The 19211-nt window shown below is 36.0% G+C and overlaps 2 protein-coding genes across 2 annotated transcripts in view; one reads left to right on the top strand and one right to left on the bottom strand.

Moving 5' to 3' along the window:
* Window positions 1-340: 340 nt before the first annotated feature.
* Window positions 341-19211, bottom strand: part of LOC128604279 (neurexin-2-like) — a 302809-nt gene continuing 283938 nt past the window's right edge. The window contains exons 14-15 of the mRNA XM_053619289.1: window positions 15783-15858; window positions 341-4086 (exon numbers count right to left, since the gene is read on the bottom strand). Coding sequence (XP_053475264.1) covers window positions 3221-4086; window positions 15783-15858 — 942 coding nt within the window. The 3' untranslated portion in view covers window positions 341-3220. The remainder of the gene's footprint in view (window positions 4087-15782; window positions 15859-19211) is intronic.
* On the top strand, window positions 16756-18342 carry LOC128604277 (gamma-crystallin M2-like). The gene is made up of 3 exons (XM_053619286.1): window positions 16756-17193; window positions 17356-17601; window positions 17684-18342. The coding sequence occupies exons 1-3, from the start codon at window positions 17107-17109 to the stop codon at window positions 17957-17959; spliced, it is 609 nt and encodes a 202-aa protein (XP_053475261.1). The 5' UTR covers window positions 16756-17106; the 3' UTR covers window positions 17960-18342.

The raw sequence follows: 19211 nt of genomic DNA, 5'->3' as shown, positions 1-19211 counted from the left end.
ACTTTTTCTTGCGATACTAACTTGTAGTGTAGCTAACTACTTTCCTTTTTTAAAAGGGTAGCTTGACTGTAACTTAACGACTTCAAAGTATGAGAAGCTTGTACCGTTTCAAAGTAGCGTCCCCAACACTGATTTCTTCAAGGTTTCTTATTTCTGAAAACGACTGCATTTTGCTTTTAATTGAATATCAAGCTTGAGTTCATTCATTTTCTTAATATCCTGACTAATTAGGTTGGAATTCAGATTTTTTTTTTCTTTTTTCTTCTCTCAAAGTAAAGACTTATTTTCCTCACAATTACTTTGTATCTCTACTTCTACGTTTCAATCGATCCATTTTTATTTCTGAGAAATTGCTTGAAAGAAAACCAATTTTTTTTTATTGGTCTTTTTTGAAAGTAGGTTAATTTTTTTTATTTGTAGCATTTATATACTCCGATGAAGACACGGTCCTCTTTTCTACAATGTCCATCATTTTGAGTTATTCTCATAAAAGCTTAGTAAATTTCTTGAAAAAAGTAATCAATTATCTCTGAAATCTGACTAGATTTCAGTTTATTACAGTTATTACTTACGTTGAGGTTGAGATTCATTAATAAAATACCTCAGAATATTGAGTTATGTCAGAACTTGTCAACTCAGGCTACAGGAAGTGAATCAAACATAGTGTTTACAGCATTTTTGTAGATGGAAATTTCTAAACAGGCCTCTGAGGCACAAGTGTACTATATAAGAGTATTGCATCCTACACATCCCTCAGCAAGACTTCTTTTTAAGGATTTTTGCTTTATTTAATTATGTGCAGTGTGATACATACTACATACGAGTCATATAGTCAAGAATCGGAATCATTTTAAAACTGTTTTAAAGTTTTAAGAATATATTTATGCACGTTGTCAAATAGGACCATTGTTTTAATAATGACATGACACAGAAGAATAAGAAGTATATAACCAATTTTATTCCCTTCTGTTAATATACACATATTTAGAGTCATCTCACTGGAACACTTTACAAGAACATTTAGAAAGAACAGGGGGCACTCGGGGTGGGGGAAGGGGTGAGGGTGGGGGTGAGGGTGGGGGGTTTGAGTGGGTTATCTGGTGATGGTGTACAACTAAAAGATGAGAGCAAAATCATGAAGGAGTTGAGAAATACACACACACACACACACACACACACACACACACACACACATGCACACTCACGCATACATGTTAATGCTTTGAAGAAAAAAAAAAAAAAAACAGAATTTGGTGGAACCTTGAAGGTCTGCCATGTTGGATGATGGATTAAAACATATTCTGAATGAAAAGAGACATTGTGATGCAGAGGAAATTTATCAAGGTAATGTTTGTGTTATAAACCAGATTTAGCTCTGTTCAACAAATAAAATTTACGTCCCAAGATCACCGATCATAATTTTTTTTTCTCCAAACAGGGGTTGTCAGTAGGGAAAACACATCTTTTTTTTTTTTTTTTTTTAATCGTAGCAGTGGGATGAGTTTCAAATATTTAGACATTTCACAAACTTTTTTTTTTTTTTTTTTTCGAAGATTTTCTCTTTTCATAGTTCTTGTAGTAGAGCTGAGAATATTGGAATACTAAAGTTCAAGTTGTACATCCTCATAGAATGAGACATCCACTTTCCTCCAAGTGTTTCGTTTTCTTTTTCAAAGTTCACACTGATACAGTCTTTCCGTCTTTGCTTGCTACTTGCTGCAGCAGCAATACTGAGAGCATGGTCACCTGCTATGAACTTTCGCATTCCCCACTGTCAAAACACCAGGGACTTGCAGCACATTTTCCTATAAATGTCTTTTCCCTTTTTGTTTATGACAAACTGTAAAAGAAAGATGAAAAAAAAAAAACCCCAAACAAAATCAAGCACTCCGGTCCATAGATTCGGCACTTCCTTTATGTCCGTAGTTTTTCTTTTTCTTTTTCTTTTTTCTTTTCATGGACATGTTGCATTGTGGCTTGTTCCAGAAATGCACAAGGTAAAGAAGGAAACTGACTCACACTGACGACCTGTTATCACCTCAAAGCAGGGGACGGATATATCTAATAACTCCCTTTCCATAGGTTGTCCTTGAGTTGCTCAGTCGTCTATACACGTGTATATATATATATATATTTCTAGGGAACAAAGTCATTTTGCTGCTGTGAGATGTTTCTTTTTCTGTTTCTGGTTCTTCGTATATGATTTCATAACCTTTTGAAAGGGTTCAACATCAAACCCCATAAACAAGTGGCGGATATCTGCTGGAATGAAGGACAACCAGGGGTTTAGCCTCAGAGCGTTTCGGTGGCTAATCAGCACCCGTGGGTGTCGAGTTCTCAAATTTCCATGGTTAATCTTGTCGTGAATTTTTTGATATAATTTTTTAAAACGCCACAGAAACTCAACAAGGTATTATCTCTTTTTCGTTAAGGAATACTACATGCTTGAAACACAGCAGAAGTTATGTTGCATCAGCTCCTGAGCACCGAAGACAAGGAGAGGAATTAGAGTACAAGCCAAACAAGGAAAGAGAAAGAGAGAGAGAGAGAGAGATTGAATGAGATAAGAGAGAGAAAGAAGACGAATACTTGGAGCAGAAAGGGAGGCAGATTTGACACTGAGATGGTTTGGCAGTAATTTGGACTGGCACAAATATCTGGTCTTTACTGTCTCTCATATATCACCAACTTTCCAACTTTCATGCTTACGTTTTTCCCTTCTAACATTTCTCCAACACTCACTTGGTTTTTCTTCACTTGGCTCATAGAAATACTTCAGGTATAGCTAGCCTTACTGAACGTCTTCACAAAGAGGGAATCTTCTGGGCTTGGCACATATTGGTGTTGCAACAAGAGATTAGGTGATCCTGAAGATCCTGAAGACCCAAGACTAACATGGTATTTACAACGAGCAAGCAAGAGTGTGGAATCTTTACAATGGAACAAATCCACTGTGAATTTACCAACAGTACAAAAGTTATGATGAATATTTATCAAAAAGTCGAAGGGAAGAAAGCAATCTCAATCTCGTGTTTTGGCTCTCTGTAATGTCATAGAGATTGTTTGGGAATGGAAACAACAGTTGGAAGGGTGAATGAGAAATATGACTGCCAACAAAAAGCAGAACTTTAACTGTCCCTGTTCCCTCAGTATTCCACCTCCCTCTCTCTATCTTTCACTCTCTCTCTCTGTTCTGTCTCTGTCCCTGTCAGGCCTGAGCTCAGACGTAGTATTCCTTGTCTTTGTTCTTCTTGCTCTTGGTGCCTGTTTTGGTTGTACCAGACTGCTTCTCCTTCACCAATGTCCCATTGCTCTGTGTGGCTGAATTACTGATGTAGTTGCGGCTCTGGTCTACTTGATAAGATCCTTCATCTCTGTTCCGATATTTGTACATGGCATACAGGAGTATGAGGATGCACAAGGCAGCTGCTGCGACAATCCCCACCACCATCCCTGTGGTGCTGCTGGACTCCCGGATCACCTCCACCGCTCCTGGAGGTCCTCGGTCAGGAGATGAAGGCTCTGCAGTGGGAAAATTGGGAGGGTTGGTTATACCAGGAATGTGCCTGTGCCGCCCGCCATGTTCGGGATCCCCGGAAGGCTGGACGGGTGGCAGGAGGACTTGATCTCGTGTGTTCATTTTGCCCGCTGGTATATTTGGGCCACTGTTGATATTGGGTTTGAGTCGTGGTGAGGTCGTGGGGGTGGATGGAAGCAGGGGCTGCTGGGAGTTGGGAGGATGGCGAGAAAAGTGTCGATCACCTTGTGGGTTTCCGGCTACCGCCGGAGGAGGCGGAAGCACGGTTCGATCTGTTACGAGGGGGGAGTTTTTGTAATAGTCCTCGTCATCTGACTCGGTCATTTCACCTGAGCCGTAAGCCGAGACCTCCATGGCCTCCTCACAGTCCTCTTGGTCCATCGGACATGGCGCGTGGCCATTGGAATGGGACATGGACTCTTTTGTGGTCTCGAGCAGTGTGAGGAAGGGATGGTAGGTAGGGGGTGGAGGGATAACTGGGTACCTTGTCGCGACTGAAGGGGGGTCTAGGGAATCCACGGTTATTATGGGCAACACTAATTCACCTCCTAGGATAAGAAACAGACAGGGCGAGGGGGAAAAGCATTAGTAAAAATCTGAGCAAGCTGTTTTCTAGATTTCAAACAAATCCAAAAAACAGTGAAAGAAAAACAATAGCAACACAGTTAAAACCATTATTAGAACACTATGACTTAGAATGAGGTTAGTTCAAGTTTAGTTAGTGACTTGTCATCTATTTAAAATGTTAATCAGAATGATCTAAACTCTCTCTTTGCTTGAACTTAAAGTTAAAAGTACATACATACAGATAAAATTGGCTCATTATGTACAATCTGACTAATCTAATCTATGCTAACTTTACTAACTATCCTAAGCTACAGGCTACAGAAGTCAAAGTGTTAGTGACGTTATTGTTTCACTAAAATATGCTAAAAAAAAAAACAGTTCTAAATACAAGCGCCTAACTATCCTACCACTACACTCATTCTCTCTTTCACAGAGTGGATGGGTTAAATAAGATAGCAAACCACATAGTACAGGTCACTTACATCAACAAATTGGCCGCATGATTTTTGCATGAAAAAAAAAAATTACAAAAAGAAAGCTGTGTAAGATTGTTCTTGGATAGTGATAAACAATGTTCACCCCAATTTTCAAAGAGTCTTTAAATCTCTTTAATCAGCCATTCAGTGTTTTTTTTTTCTTTTTTTCTGTGAGATTATAAAGTATAATCCCTCTTCCCGATAGGCATTATGATGATTAGAGAGGGTTTTTACTAATTATTACAGTCTATATGCAAATCTTCAGATTCAGTTTTGGATATTGTACATTACTGGGATATTCTCATTCATATTCCCACTATATCATTACCCCAAAATGACGATCATATCATTAAATACTGTATATCATTAACGTCCTATTCCCCAATGCAGTTTCAGCTCGTCAATAATAAAACTAACCTTCTAACAGAACTGTAGTCCTAATACATTTCTTTTTTGCAAAATGGACCAGATATCTGACATTGAATATGCAATCTGTAGTCAATACATATTAGAATAAAACACATATTTTCTAATGCAGTTTTGTTCAGAATTTAAAACATCTCTGAATATTGCTTTTGCAAAATCCTGATAAGATGAATTAGTGCAAATGGAAATTACACCCAGGAAATTTAATGTGCAGGGAAATCATGCCCTTGACATCAACATGTTTCACCCCAATACACAGTCCTCTGTTATACATGATTATGTATGCCTATTATGCTCAAATATTTTGCAAACCCACAAAGGAGAACAAATACAGATAGCAATTAACAAATGCAAGGTTTAAATATTTGAAAGAAGTGAAAAAATTAATTCATACAAGTACCAATTTTGTATAATACCCTCCCTCCCCTGACACACACACACACACACACACACACACACACACACCCCCTTCCCAAAACCAATGATGTGGCATAGATTTTATTATAGTTGTGAAATGTAGGCTGTACTGTTACATCTTTGTGCCCTAAGGTTGAAGGCCTTATTTGTTTAATTCCCAGTGATCACATCCAATATGAGACATTATTGTGTGAATGAGATACAGAACATTTATTCACTGCTTAGGCAGACGCATTCACAGAAAAACTTATAATCCAATACTAGTTTTCGTCGTTGTCGTTGTTTTTTTTTTTTTTTGCAGATAGTCTCCAATTATATGGTTGAAGCATTCAATAATTCAGAAGAAACAAGGCCTTTTGGAGAGTTTAATGAAAAGAATCAATTTACCAAAATATTACATGGGTGGTTACTAAATTATTTTACTGTTTAGACTTTTTACAGTTCTATTAGATACACTATGAGCACGAAAAAAAAAAAAAAAAGAAAAGCTGTTCTAATTATACCAAGGACAGAACATTTAGATTCCATTAGGCAATAACTGTAAAATACAAATGACCATCTCTAACAGAAAACTATGGCGCTTCTGAACTGATCTTGTTGTTATGTTTTAATAAGGAATAACCACCAAATTAATATATTAAAGACAAGGTAATATGTCAAGGCAACAAACTAAGTATCTCAGAACCATGAATTTTTATGCAGTGGCCACTGATTGTGCAATTTGAACCCATGACTTAATAGCGTCATATTAATATATGTTTATATTATTTGGTGGGAACAGGTGAAAAAGATTATTCGCTTTGAAATATATCTTGAAATAGATCTTGTGAGCCACAGGGAGGTTAAATCGTGGACACATCTTATTTTAAAAATAACCTCCCTGTCGTCGCAGTGGGTCTGGGGATAACCAGTGGTGTTAGTGATAACTCAGATTGGTTCTCAGAGATGCTTAAGTATACAAAGCAAGGCTTAAAACGGAGGGAGATACAGTACAATGTAACGCAGTCAAAGGACAATCAGCCTTAGGACACAATATACAACGTGTGTAGCTGAGCTGTAAAGAACAAACAGCTGGTGGTCAGTAATGCCCCATGAAACAGTTTGCTATTATCATAAAATAATGCTGACTCGGTTAGCTACAAGATTAATTCTCAGAACAACCAAGATAAAACCCATTCTTTATGTTCAATTACATAATATTGCACTGATGAATTCTTAATTCTGATTGGTCGGAAGATGTTGAGTATATTTCTATAACAGTACCGACAGTACTTCCTGCTATTTTCTAGAGTAACAACTTATAGTAAAAACACAGAATGGTGGACATCACATAAGCAGACATAACAAAGTGTGTGTAATCATTGACGTGTTGTTTTTATGCGAGGAGATGTTTGTTTAGCATTTTTGGATGAAGTCTCCAGTGTTCGCACTTTTTGTAACAGTCAGTGCTAAAGGTTTTCCATCATGGGAAAGTCGTTGGAAACAGAGAAATTTGTGCTTTCCAGTTTATTGTTAATGCAACAAGCTGGCGAGGGTAATAATTGTTCATAGCTGATATAATGCAAGGAACTTGTTTTGTGGATGTTTCACAACATTATATGTAACTTTAAATGGATACAAGTAAAAAAATACAGGATATTGTTGTTTATTTATTAATAAAAATGCAATTGTTGGAAAATTGCTGTGATATAAAAAGAATAATAATGAAATATATAACACAATAATTAACACTGCGGTGGTATCAGTAACTCCATTTCATGTTGGAGCGCATCACACCACACACTTGATTATTTTCCTATGCAGGCACATTGTGTTTTATTCCATATATAAATCACTTCCATGAGTCCATGAGAGTAAATTTATTCAGACATTTTCTGACTCTGCACTGATTGCATATAAGATATAAAGGGATTGAAGAGGGGGGTGATGGGTAGGCTCTGAAGAACATTACACCCATATTAATAAAAACAAATTAATGCAGCAGTTCCACCCCAGCTCCCTTGGTGAGCTTTGGGAAGTAATATCAACTTCTTATGAGCCAGTAAAAGACATATAGGGCTCTAGTCTGACACAAAAAAATATGAATGGACTGGGCCTATAAACCAGTGTTAGCAAGCCTGAAACATGCGTCCAACCAGTCTCGTAGAACACTGGATATGACGAACAGCCTGTAACAAGTATAGTGGCGCTCGAAAGTTTGTGAACCCTTTAGAATGATCTATATATCTGCATAAATATTACCTCAAACATCATAACATTTTCACACAAATCCTAAAAACCGGCAAAGAGAACCCAATTAAACAAACAAAATGAAAATATTATTCTTGGTCGTTTATTTATTGAGGAAAATGATCCAATATTATATATATACCTGTGAGTGGCAAAGTACGTGAACCTCTAGGATTAGCAGTTAATTAGAAGGTGAAATTAGAGTCAGGTGTTTTCAATCAATGGGATAACGATCAGGTGTGAGTGAACGCCCTGTTTTATTTCAAGAACAAGGATCTGTCAAAGTCTAGTCTTCACAACATGTCTGTGGAAGTGTATTATGGCAAGGAGATTTCTTAAGACCGCAGAAAAAGAGTTGTTGATGCTCATCAGGCTGGAAAAGGTTACAAAACCATCTCAAAAGAGTTTGGACTCCAGCAATCCACAGTCAGACAGATTGTGTACAAATGGAGGAAATTTAAGACCATCGTTCCCCTCCCTAGGAGTAGAGGCCAACAAAGATCACTCCAAGAGCAGGATAAGTAATAGTCCGCGAGGTCACAAAGGATCCCAGGGTAACTCCTAAGCAACTACAGCCCTCTCTCACATTGGCTAATGTTAATGTTCATGAGTCCACCATCAGGAGAACACTGAACAACAATCATGTACATGGCAGGGCTGCAAGGAGAAAGTCACTGCTCTCCAAAAAGAACATTTCTGCCGGTCTGCAGTTTACTAAAGATCACGTGAACAAGCCAGAAGGATATTGGAACAATATTTTGTGGATTGATGAGACTAAAATAAAAGTTTTGGTTTAAACGAGAAGGGTTATATACGGAGAAAAAACCCCATTGCATTCCAGCATAAGAACCTTACCTCATCTGTGAAACAGGGTAGTGGTAGTATCATGGTTTAACATTATGTCAAAAAATATTCTTAAGATTTTAATATTATTTAAATTAATATTCTTTTTTTTTTCTTCATGGCTTTGTGTTCCTTTTTATGTTATGCTTTTAGTTGGTGAAAATGGTAATTAGAATAGTCAGGGACTAAATGGACTGGAATTATTCAAAACACTGAATTATTCAAGCTGCTGAGCTAGCCTAATTAAAATTAGATAACTGAATTAAGTTTGTATTGGACATATGAAAAATTTAAAAATACATAGATGGTACACTATATGCTTATTACCCTGAATAAGGCTTTGAACATTAGACAAAAAAAAAAAAAAAAAAAATTAGTCCTTCCTTAAGCAATAAGTACTTGATGTCTGTTTTTAATATTCAGACAAGTGGGAGAGATCTACTGAGCACAGACATTACTTGGAAAGGTATTTTTAATGCTGATGGCGGTGCTGTTAACTCAATACCAACGCCAATGGAGCACAAAAAGACATCAAAGGAAAAATCCACCATGAAGGACTTGCATATTAATCTTATTAATCATATTACCATTAACATGTTGATCTAATTAACATGTGCCATCCATGATTTATTTTGTACTGAAATTCAACAGATCTTAGCCCAGAATTTTATGTAAATTTTGTGTAAAAACGATGACCTTTAGAAAATACAGTACATTGTACTTCTAAGAATAATTTTAATTAGGATTCCATTTTAATCATTACTTGAGTTAAGACTTTTTTTATCGTTTAACATTCGGTTCTGCTTTTCTGCTACTTTTTCTGTGTCGGCATATCAAATTTTCCTATTTAAGTAAGTCTCGATTATAGAATAGTATTCAATACGTTATCCTTGTTAAAAATAAATAAATAATACAGATTCTACACAAGTTTAATGTTAAATATTTGGAGGATGAAACCAGCTGATCCAGAATCTGTATTAAATTTATATAAAGTATAAGGTATATAATTTTTTTTTTTTAAAAATATCCTTAAACAACTAGTTTATTCTAGTTTATTTACTCACATTTATAGTAATACATCCATATTTTAAAACACAAGCACACATTTAGAGATGAAATTACAGGCCCCAGGCTTAACGTGGAATTTACTGACAGACACAGATGATGTTCGGCAAAGGATAAATTCTTTAGCATCAAAGACTTTTGACTGATAGTGTAAATTCTCTCTCACACTGGGCTCAAGGTTTAACAAGAAGGATTTCTAGACAAAATAAGCCTTCCTGTCCTATAACGTCCTATTCTTTCAGATACGTTGTGTTTCTTTCTTCTCTTGTGTTTATGTGTTTCTTTTATACATCTTTCAACCTTTTTTTTATCTCCCATGATGTTCTTTTTCTTCAAATTTATTTCCTAACCCATAAGCTGCTGCTTTGTGCTATTTGTGTTCAGTATCAACCAGTTCAACAACAACAACAACAACAACAACAACAGTTACTGCCGAGACAGTGCGGCTGTAGAACACAGAGAAGAAAGGTCTTTGCCGTTTTTATTCCACAGATGAACAAAGCTAATTAACTCTGTTATAGACACAGTGTGGGTGGCTGAGTTTGCTTAGTTTGCTTATAGGGTTTTATAGTATTCATTTTTCATTATCTAACCAGTTTATCGGCTATGATATAACCTAAGACGTCAGCAAGTTTACATGTTCCAATGAGGAGGTACTAAGGAGCAGAATATGGTACAGATGAAGCAGCCTAAGCATAACCACATGATGCAACATACTGGCTATTTTAATAAATATAGGCACATTAATTTAAGTCTAACAATCTGAGCATCATGGATAAAAAGTCCATCCTAAAAACTGAACACAAATGAGAGCTAATTCTCATAGCAGTCATATGTGTGACAGCCTGGGAAAACATTTCACATGGTCAAATTGTGACATTTTCTTGTATGAATACATACAGTAGTTCTAAAAGCTACAGGTTTTCCTGAAATATATTTTTGCATTTAAACACAAGCCTCATTGCTGTCTCTTCACTTAACAACAATTTGATCCATGTCTGACATTCACAGTTTGAGGAAATCACACTTAGCAGCTGATTTATTATTATTATTATTATTATTATTATTATTATTATTATGCCATTTTTTTGTTGCTATTTTGTAGAATTTAGCTTCAGCAACATCCGACAGATTTTCCCAGATCACCCAGTCACCAACTGGTGACTGAAAGCTACAATATGTCTCCTATATTAAAAACGCATTGATCATTTACTGTATGAGAGATTTAAAAGCTACTTCTTCCGTAAGTTTAGTCCCAATATTGAACAATTTTGTTCGTACACTTTTACAAGTAAAATGCATGGTGCTAAATTGAATGTAGGACATTTACAAGTTACAAGTTACACATTTACAAGTTCCGCACAGTATCTAATCAGGCCTACTTTGCATTATTTGAACTTATTTCACGGATTCAATTCAGTTCTTGATATAGTACATTTATTTATTTTGCCATTGTTATTTTGTTTATTTCTTGTTATGATTTTAATTTATTATATGTTCATTTTCCTGGGCATTTTTGTTATGAAGTTCTCTATACTAACTGATAGTGTAGCCACTAGCCAGTACTAGCCTATGGAATCAGAAACAGGTCACGACTGCAAAAATCTGAAATGAAGTGAATCAAATTTTCTCATTTTTAATTCCAGCCAATAAGCCAATGATGTAATGTTTTGAAAATCAAAATCTGAATTTGAAACACCTTTTAAATTTTTATTTATTTATTTATTTATTTATTTATTTTTAGAATAATCAAATGTAGTAAATTTGGAAAGTTTCATAATAATCTACACCGGATTATTATAAAATTGAATTCAAACCCTTTCACTGAAATACAAGCTGTGTAATGCAATTTCAACATGATGTTATTCAACCACAAATATTCACTTACAAATTTAAATACAGGCAAAAAAAAAATATATTTTTTTACATTTAAATTTAGACTGTAGTGGCACATTTCACATTCAATAAAAAAGCTAGTAGCTCAGTAGTGGTACGTGTTATTACATGCATACCAAACAAAAATGTGTCAGATTAAAAAATAAATAGTTGCTTCAGTAAGTATTGTTCGTTCACTGAGCTCCAATGAACATTTTGTGACACGAACTTCAGATTAAAGTAAATGCGCATAGGGGAATAGGGTTAGTCGTAATGGTGCTGCAACGCTCTTAGGGAAAGCTCTCTAATCAAAAATGTTTTTACTGTTCTACACTAATCGATCCGTTTATGACTGAAAGTTTATGACCTGCTGGTGCTTTATTTTACTGTAGTGCTTGAAATGAAAAGAAGTCCAGATACTCCCATTTTTTTTTTTGGATGTTGTAGTGTGACTGGTTTTAGCAAAGCATTACGTAACTTTGAAGATCTAGAATGAATAAAGCACAAAAGTTTGAAAAACTGTACATTATTATAAGAATTAGGAACTATTAAAAATAAATAAAATTGCATAATTGTTGTTGTACAGTGCCATCAGTTCAGCAGATTGCTCGTGTGGTCTGTCAGTGAGTTTGATTATTTGATTCTCTTTCATTCACGGGTTCTTCTGGCTCCATTCAGGCCACATCAAACCATGTGGTGGTAACGCATCCAATTTAAGTGTTCACTCAATCAGCTGCAGTATAGGCGCATAAAAAAGTCGGCCCATTGTCTCGCTACACTTGTTGCCATTTCTACCGTTTTTGTCACATGCATAAACAAAGTGGAAACTCTACAGTAATTAACCGAATTTCCACTTAATTTGGGTGTTTAGCCTGTTATTATTAGCTTGATCTTTAAAAAAATCTATGGCTAGGAAGAAGTACTGGGAAATTATAAAAAGTGTCAGCAGGCCAAAAAAGGACATCTGCTAGTCAATAGAGTAAAACACAGAATAACCAGTACTCTTCACATGCAATAAAATGTTATTACGTCGATAAAACACTCATGCTGTATACACGCCTGCCAGGAAATCAAATCAGTACTAAGAAGGATTGGGAAGATGATGGGACGATTCACATCTGTAAATTTGACTGTGTACTGTCAACAAAATCATTGGCACCCTTTGAAATGAAAATGAAAAACATGCTTAAACATAGCTTTGGTCTTAATAAAAAGAAGAAGAAAAAAGAGGTTTTTATACATAAAAACTAAAGAAAAAATTCTGGTGTAAACACTGTTTTCAAAATTATTGGCACGGTAGAAATAATATTACGTCTCCTCTAGTGAGCACATTTCTAACAAATCTGGAAGTATAACATATTGGGCCCTACTCTGTCCAGAACATTTCAAGCTTCTTTATATCCTTAGCTTTGCGCATGTGAACTTTTTTGAACTAAGACCACAAGTCTGCAATCCAGACCTTAAGAAGGATGTTGTAAAACATATTATATATTTGTGTATATGCGTTATTATCTTGATGAAAGCAACATCTTACTTTTCTGGCAGTGGCAACCAAGTTTTGGTCTAAAATATCCTTGTTCTTGTTCTTAGTGGAACTATGAGCCAATAAATGAACCATTTAACCCTCACCCCCACCATTTTTATTTAGCATCAATAATTCTGGACTATATGTGAATAGTGCGCATGTTTATGAGCATGTGAAAGATGTCTGTCTACTTTTAATGTAAGACGTCTGAAGGAAGTCATTGTTTGTGTGTGACTGCACTGTGTTGTCGGCTCATTAGAAAGGAGAGAACCCTAAGCCAAGCTTCATTAGATGATGTAATTAGGGATGTCTAACAAGGGCAGAGATTAATTAGCCCACTGAGATAGACTGGGACGACTGAAGGTCCATGAGACGTTTCACAAGACCCCATGAACATTATCACAATGCAGACGTTCCTCCTCAATCCTCTCTCTGCCTCTTCATTTTTTATCCAATCCCATGTGCAACTCAACAGGACACGCATGTCAACGATCAGCAGTGTTTAAAGCTGGAATTGCATCTCGCACACCCTCTCTCTCCAAGCCCTTGTCTCTATGGGGTATAATGCCTGAATTTCCCATTACGTAACGGTACCCGTCAATATAGGAGGAGGTGGTAAGGTTCACAACAGTACTGATGGATATGATTAGTTATATACTAATACCAAAAAAAGAAATACACATACACACAAGCAGTAATGATAATGATGATCAAAGCCATTGTGAAGTCAAGGGTGCCAATACTTTTCTAACTACAACGGAGAAATATATGGTGTAGGATGCCATTTGAGATTAGCCCTTTAACTTTAGCATGGGGGATTACAAGTGGATTGTTGGCAAGACTTACACAATAGGGCAGCTTTCAGCAAAGATATGGAAAACATTACTATTAAATATTCATCACATTCCAACTATAACTGCTAAAGACATATTTTATTTAACTTTTTAGCTAGTTTTTATTACATTTACCAGTATGTTACTTCTACATTCTGTTTGTATAATTTTATTATAACAATATATACAACATAATCATAAAATATAATTATATATATGAATAAATATATATAAAATTATTACATATAAAGTTATTTATTAGGGGGCCAAGCACCGAAGGCTCATAGACACCCTACTGGAGTTGTGTGCTTCCTTCTTCCTCTTCTTCTTCTTTTTCCACATCGGAGGCAACCCACGCAATGTACTGTATCCTTTTCTTAACAATAATAACTCCACAACGCATGTTGTATAAAGGCGATTCCACTGCCTTCTGATTTTTGGAGTCATGCCGAGTTCAACGGATACCATGATGTTAATTGCCACAACATTGGATTGTCTTAAGGGTCTGCATGATGTTTTGTCTAAATCCCCTCTAGGGAGCGTAATAAAAATATAATTGACAAATTAGTACGAATAATTTTTTAAAACCCTTTGAACCACTCAATAGTAAATCAGGATTAGTCCTTTTCTTGATTCCCTGGAAGGCACAGAGTTTTCTCAATGTAAGGAATTCGTGATTCCAATTTTTGTACAATCATCATTGAATTTGGAGCTTAGCATTGTGGGATATTTCATTCCCAACCCGCAAGCAAATTTGATGGCTAAATCATCAAACAGGAAGTGAAGCCATTACTTAGCAAAATTTTATTTATTTATTATTATTATTTTTTTTTTTACATTTTGACAATAAACTTGTCACATATGCAGCATTTAGCAACATGACCTAAAGTTAACAAACAAGCTTAAAGTTTATTTTCAATCTGGGAGGCCTAGGATATTATACAATATCTCAGCAACAGCTCAAGGTTTTGCCTTCAAATTTAGTAAATCTCCTTGGGAACAGTCAGTGATGATCCTGATGCCTTCCTCCAATGCTTGGCCCCTTAAATCACTGCTCAAAGCTATTTATTATTATTATTATTATTATTATTATTATTATTATTATTATTATTGACCACAGTAGTTGTGTATTTTATCAGGACAATTTTGTGATAGAACTGTTTCTAACTCCACCTACATGGCCCTGATTCGCAAACATTTTTTCTGGTCAAGAAGGGAAACTAAATTTAGAATGGGTATTGTGGTACTGTATGGGTCACTTGACAATTGAAATAATAACAAAATGTAAGACAATGGATTCATTAATTTGTGCTGTACCTCATTGTTTTGTGGAAAAGCGCTATAAGGTGCCAACTCTCAGTTCCGCTGCTGTCTACACGTATGTGTGTGTACAATACTCCTACTCCCAATTAATTATATAATATCATAACAGCTAATTTGATTCCATATAACACTATAACAAGGCTCCAATGAGTAAAAGAATGATTTTCAGGAAATTCCATAGTCTGTCCTATTTTCATCCACTAGCATGAAACTTTTTTTTAAATGAAAATAACAAATTACACTTTTGTTTTAATGGGATTTCCGTACACATTGGTGGTCAGACATTAGTGCAGCAGTGCTGGAAAACAATTAAATGTAGCCAAAGGACAATACACATGTAAAGTGTTGAGATTATATAGTCTAATAGATTTTATCATGGCTGTTCTCAGTTGATTTACACTTAAAGCTGTAAATTCTTCCCAGCTTCATTTCACTTTCAAATCTCCAGTTTATATAACTCACTCTGCCCGATGAGACCATGTAAGGGTTACAGGTATGACCTGTATGACGTTAAAGTAATGGCAACAATACTGACCAATCACAGCTGTATTTATAAAATCCCAGGTTTTGATGAATCTGTGTGTGTGTGTGTGTGTGTGTGTGTGTGTGTGTGTGTGCCCCATTAATCTCCATTAATACACCCCAATTTAGAAAAATGTACTCACCGCCAGGCTCACACTCCTCTAAATCCTCATCATCACTAGGACATTCTGCTGATGCTACTAACAGATCATCTGTGTTCTGAAACAGAGAAGCAGAGAAAGATAGAGATATTGGGTCATTAATCTTTTGTAAATAAACAAATATATACATTTGACCAAAATATTATTTTGGGTTTAAAATTATTATTTTAAAAATTGATATTATTATGATGATTATTATTATTATTATTATTATTATTATTATTATTATAAATGTAATATAAATTATTTTATGCATTGAAATGACAATACATTCAATTTCATGAACATTTTATGAAATTTATGATTCATTTCCTTAGGTCCATGAAAATATTTTATGTGGAACCAAATGCATAATGTACCATATTGTAGTCTAGAACAGTGGTTTTCAAAGTGGGGGCTGCGGCCCCCTTGGGGGCTGCCAGGGGGTGCCCAGGGGGCCTCAACAATTTTGTGTGCCCATCCCTCCCACTAGTTTGTTTTCTCTTTCTCACTCTCAGACAACCACACACACACAATCAATTCCTAATGTAATGTAATGTAAAGATGCAAGATGTAATTATTAATAAAATAAAGGGGGATATATTCAGAAGTCTGTATTTTTAATGTGTTTTAAAGACATCTTGCAAAAGGGAGGCCTCGGTCAAATGTTAATGCCATTTGGGGGGCCTTGCCCTTGAAAAGTTTGGGAACCCCTGGTCTAGAAAATGCTCGTTTGCCCTCAGCAATTTTCAGCTATATTATTATTGCTGCTTAAATTTGTCAAATTGGTGTTAACACTAATCTGTCAAATTGGTGTCAACACCAATCTGGACTAACTGGTGAGAAAGTGTCCTTAGAGCATCAAACCTCCAGGTGATGTGACTAAATGCTTCATATTTCGTCCATTCCTGTTAATGAAAACTCGAAACTTTTATGAATCAATATATTAATCAATCTTCTCCAAAAAATTCATTACATTGTGTGATTGCTTTTAACGCATACAGTCACGAGTCAGTTCAGTACAGAATTTTGCTATTTCACAAGCACGTAATTCTGCTATATAGGTCCAGTTCAATAGCACATACCATTAATGAATCGTGATGAAAACACTGATTCACATAATGAAGTCCTGCCTATGCCATTGAAAGAGTAGAATAATATGTTTTTTTGAAAGCAATGAAACTTGCCACTGGGAAATTCTGGAGATTGTGTAACATAGAAAGGTAGTGAAAGCTCTTCAGATTTGTATGGGCCTCTGTGCTATGTTGCTTGGTCAGGAGTTTTTACAATAGGAGGCACATGCTCTTTAGTCTTGGTCCAGGTATAAATGCAAGGGTTAAACCAGGCAGGATGTCAGTTCACCAGTTGGAAACAGCTTGAACAAACCAAACCAGCCATCATGACTATGGGCAAGGTAATTATCATGAACGATGATGAAGGAATTAAACAATTATACCATCTTGTTTTGAGTCATTGACATACAATTGGTAATTTTTGCTTAATCAAAAGATATATTGGCTTTATGTGATTTAGCTTGTGAATGCTCAACTGATTCTGAAACTCATCACCCAAACAGGTTATCTTCTATGAGGACAGGAACTTCATGGGGCGCTCCTATGAGTGCACCGGTGATTGTTCCGATATGCACTCTTACATGAGCCGCTGCCACTCCTGCAGGGTGGAGAGCGGCTGCTGGATGGTCTATGACCGCCCCAACTTCATGGGAAACCAGTATTTCATGAGGAGGGGCGAGTACGCTGACTACATGAACATGTGGGGCTGGGGCAACAACTGCATCAGGTCCTGCCGCATGATCCCCATGGTATGGTGTTGGATCATTTCAGTCTTAATTTATTACATATGGTGCATTTCCTAGTTAACTGACCCTTAAATTTCCCAAACAGTACAAAGGATCCTACAGAATGAGGATCTATGAGAGGGACAACTTCATGGGTCAGATGTATGAGATGACGGACGACTGCGATTCCTTCATGGATCGTTACCACTGGTCCAACGGCTGCATGTCCTGCCATGTGATGGATGGCCACTGGCTCATGTACGAGTATCCCCACTACAGAGGCAGGATGTGGTACTTCAGGCCTGGAGAGTACAGGAACTTCAGGGACTACGGTGGCATGAGGTTTATGAGCATGAGGCGCATCATGGATTCCTGGTATTAAACCATTTATACTGATTATGCAAACCAATTTTCAATAAAAAATAAAGTCTTTAAAATTGATTGTTGTTCTTTTTTTGAGAAAGGAGGCTTTGTTGTTTTATGCACAGCTATCTGAAATGTCCATAATTAAGTAGTTCAATCATTTCTTGGGTAATTACTCTTTTATCGGGCCAAGATTTTTATGGAGGGGTATTGTTTTTATACAGCTTTTGGCTTTTAAATTCCCTTTCAAGCCAGGCTCTTTCCTCCAAATCCACAGATCCTCCAAGTAGTAGAAATTACAGAGTAAGTAATTACTCACCTTTCTTATTTTTGTCTTATTTTTTCCCAGCAGTGCTTAGTTTAATTTGCTTATAATAAACACAATAGGTTAAGATATTCTGAAGCAGTCCTCAGACAGAAATTCCCCTTTAAGTGTATAAATAAACACCAAGTTTTATGCACTGGTGAAGGACTGGCTATATTTCGCAAAAAACAATGATTCTGCGCTACAGTAGCTTTCGCAATTCCGTTTTCATACAGTAATTGCTGTTAGCATTTTGATTTATAATAGGAAATGTATTTTTAAGCATAAATCCACCACCATTTAGACCTTAATAATAAAATAAGTGCAGACACTGGAGATTCATTTGCAAGACAAAAATGACTTAGTCACAAGCTTTTAGAGCTTCTGTGAAAGATTTCTCAAATTGAACTAATTTAAACTAGAAACCCACTTATTCGAGCCACTTCCTGTGTTTTTTTTTTTTTTTGGGTAAAGAAAAAATAAGCTGCAGTGAAAAAAATCACAAAAGAAGAATTCAATAGTTTGGTGATGTCAGTGGCTCACCGGCTTGATGCGGTTATTGCAAGCAAGGGATATGCGGCCAAATATTAAATATTTTTTACTTTAATACGATCTGTTCCAATACTTTTGCTCACCTAAAACATTGGTGGTTGGCCACCAAAGGTGTCCCGTTCTAAGCTGTAATGTAAGAGGCAAATATCATAACAGGAATGCTGAAATTCTGATCTATCGTTTTATATTCATCTTTTGACCTCAAACCCGAATACCTTCAGTGTATAGCAAAAACAAAAGAACTGCTCCTGCTCTTCCAATACTTTCAGAGGGGACTGTACATAGCTTTAAAAGGGAGAATGAATATTTGTGGAATTCTGGTCTAGGGAACTCTAAATGCTGTGAAATGACTGATCTGAGTTGACCTCAATAGCTTCTGTTCTGTAACACATATCTCTGCGCTTAGAGATGTTTT

The sequence above is a fragment of the Ictalurus furcatus genome, chromosome 29 (genome assembly GCF_023375685.1).
Source record: "Ictalurus furcatus strain D&B chromosome 29, Billie_1.0, whole genome shotgun sequence".
In the NCBI taxonomy this organism is placed as follows: domain Eukaryota; kingdom Metazoa; phylum Chordata; class Actinopteri; order Siluriformes; family Ictaluridae; genus Ictalurus; species Ictalurus furcatus.
This window is presented reverse-complemented; position numbering and strand designations above follow the sequence as displayed.

What these genes read in the sequence shown, in the direction of transcription:
- LOC128604277 (XM_053619286.1), top strand. Translation starts at nt 17,107, where the DNA reads ATGCAAGGGTTAAACCAGGCAGGATGTCAGTTCACCAGTTGGAAACAG. An exon ending in CCATCATGACTATGGGCAAG is followed by an intron (nt 17,194 to 17,355) that starts GTAATTATCATG and finishes TCACCCAAACAG; the next exon opens with GTTATCTTCTATGAGGACAG. An exon ending in CCTGCCGCATGATCCCCATG is followed by an intron (nt 17,602 to 17,683) that starts GTATGGTGTTGG and finishes TTTCCCAAACAG; the next exon opens with TACAAAGGATCCTACAGAAT.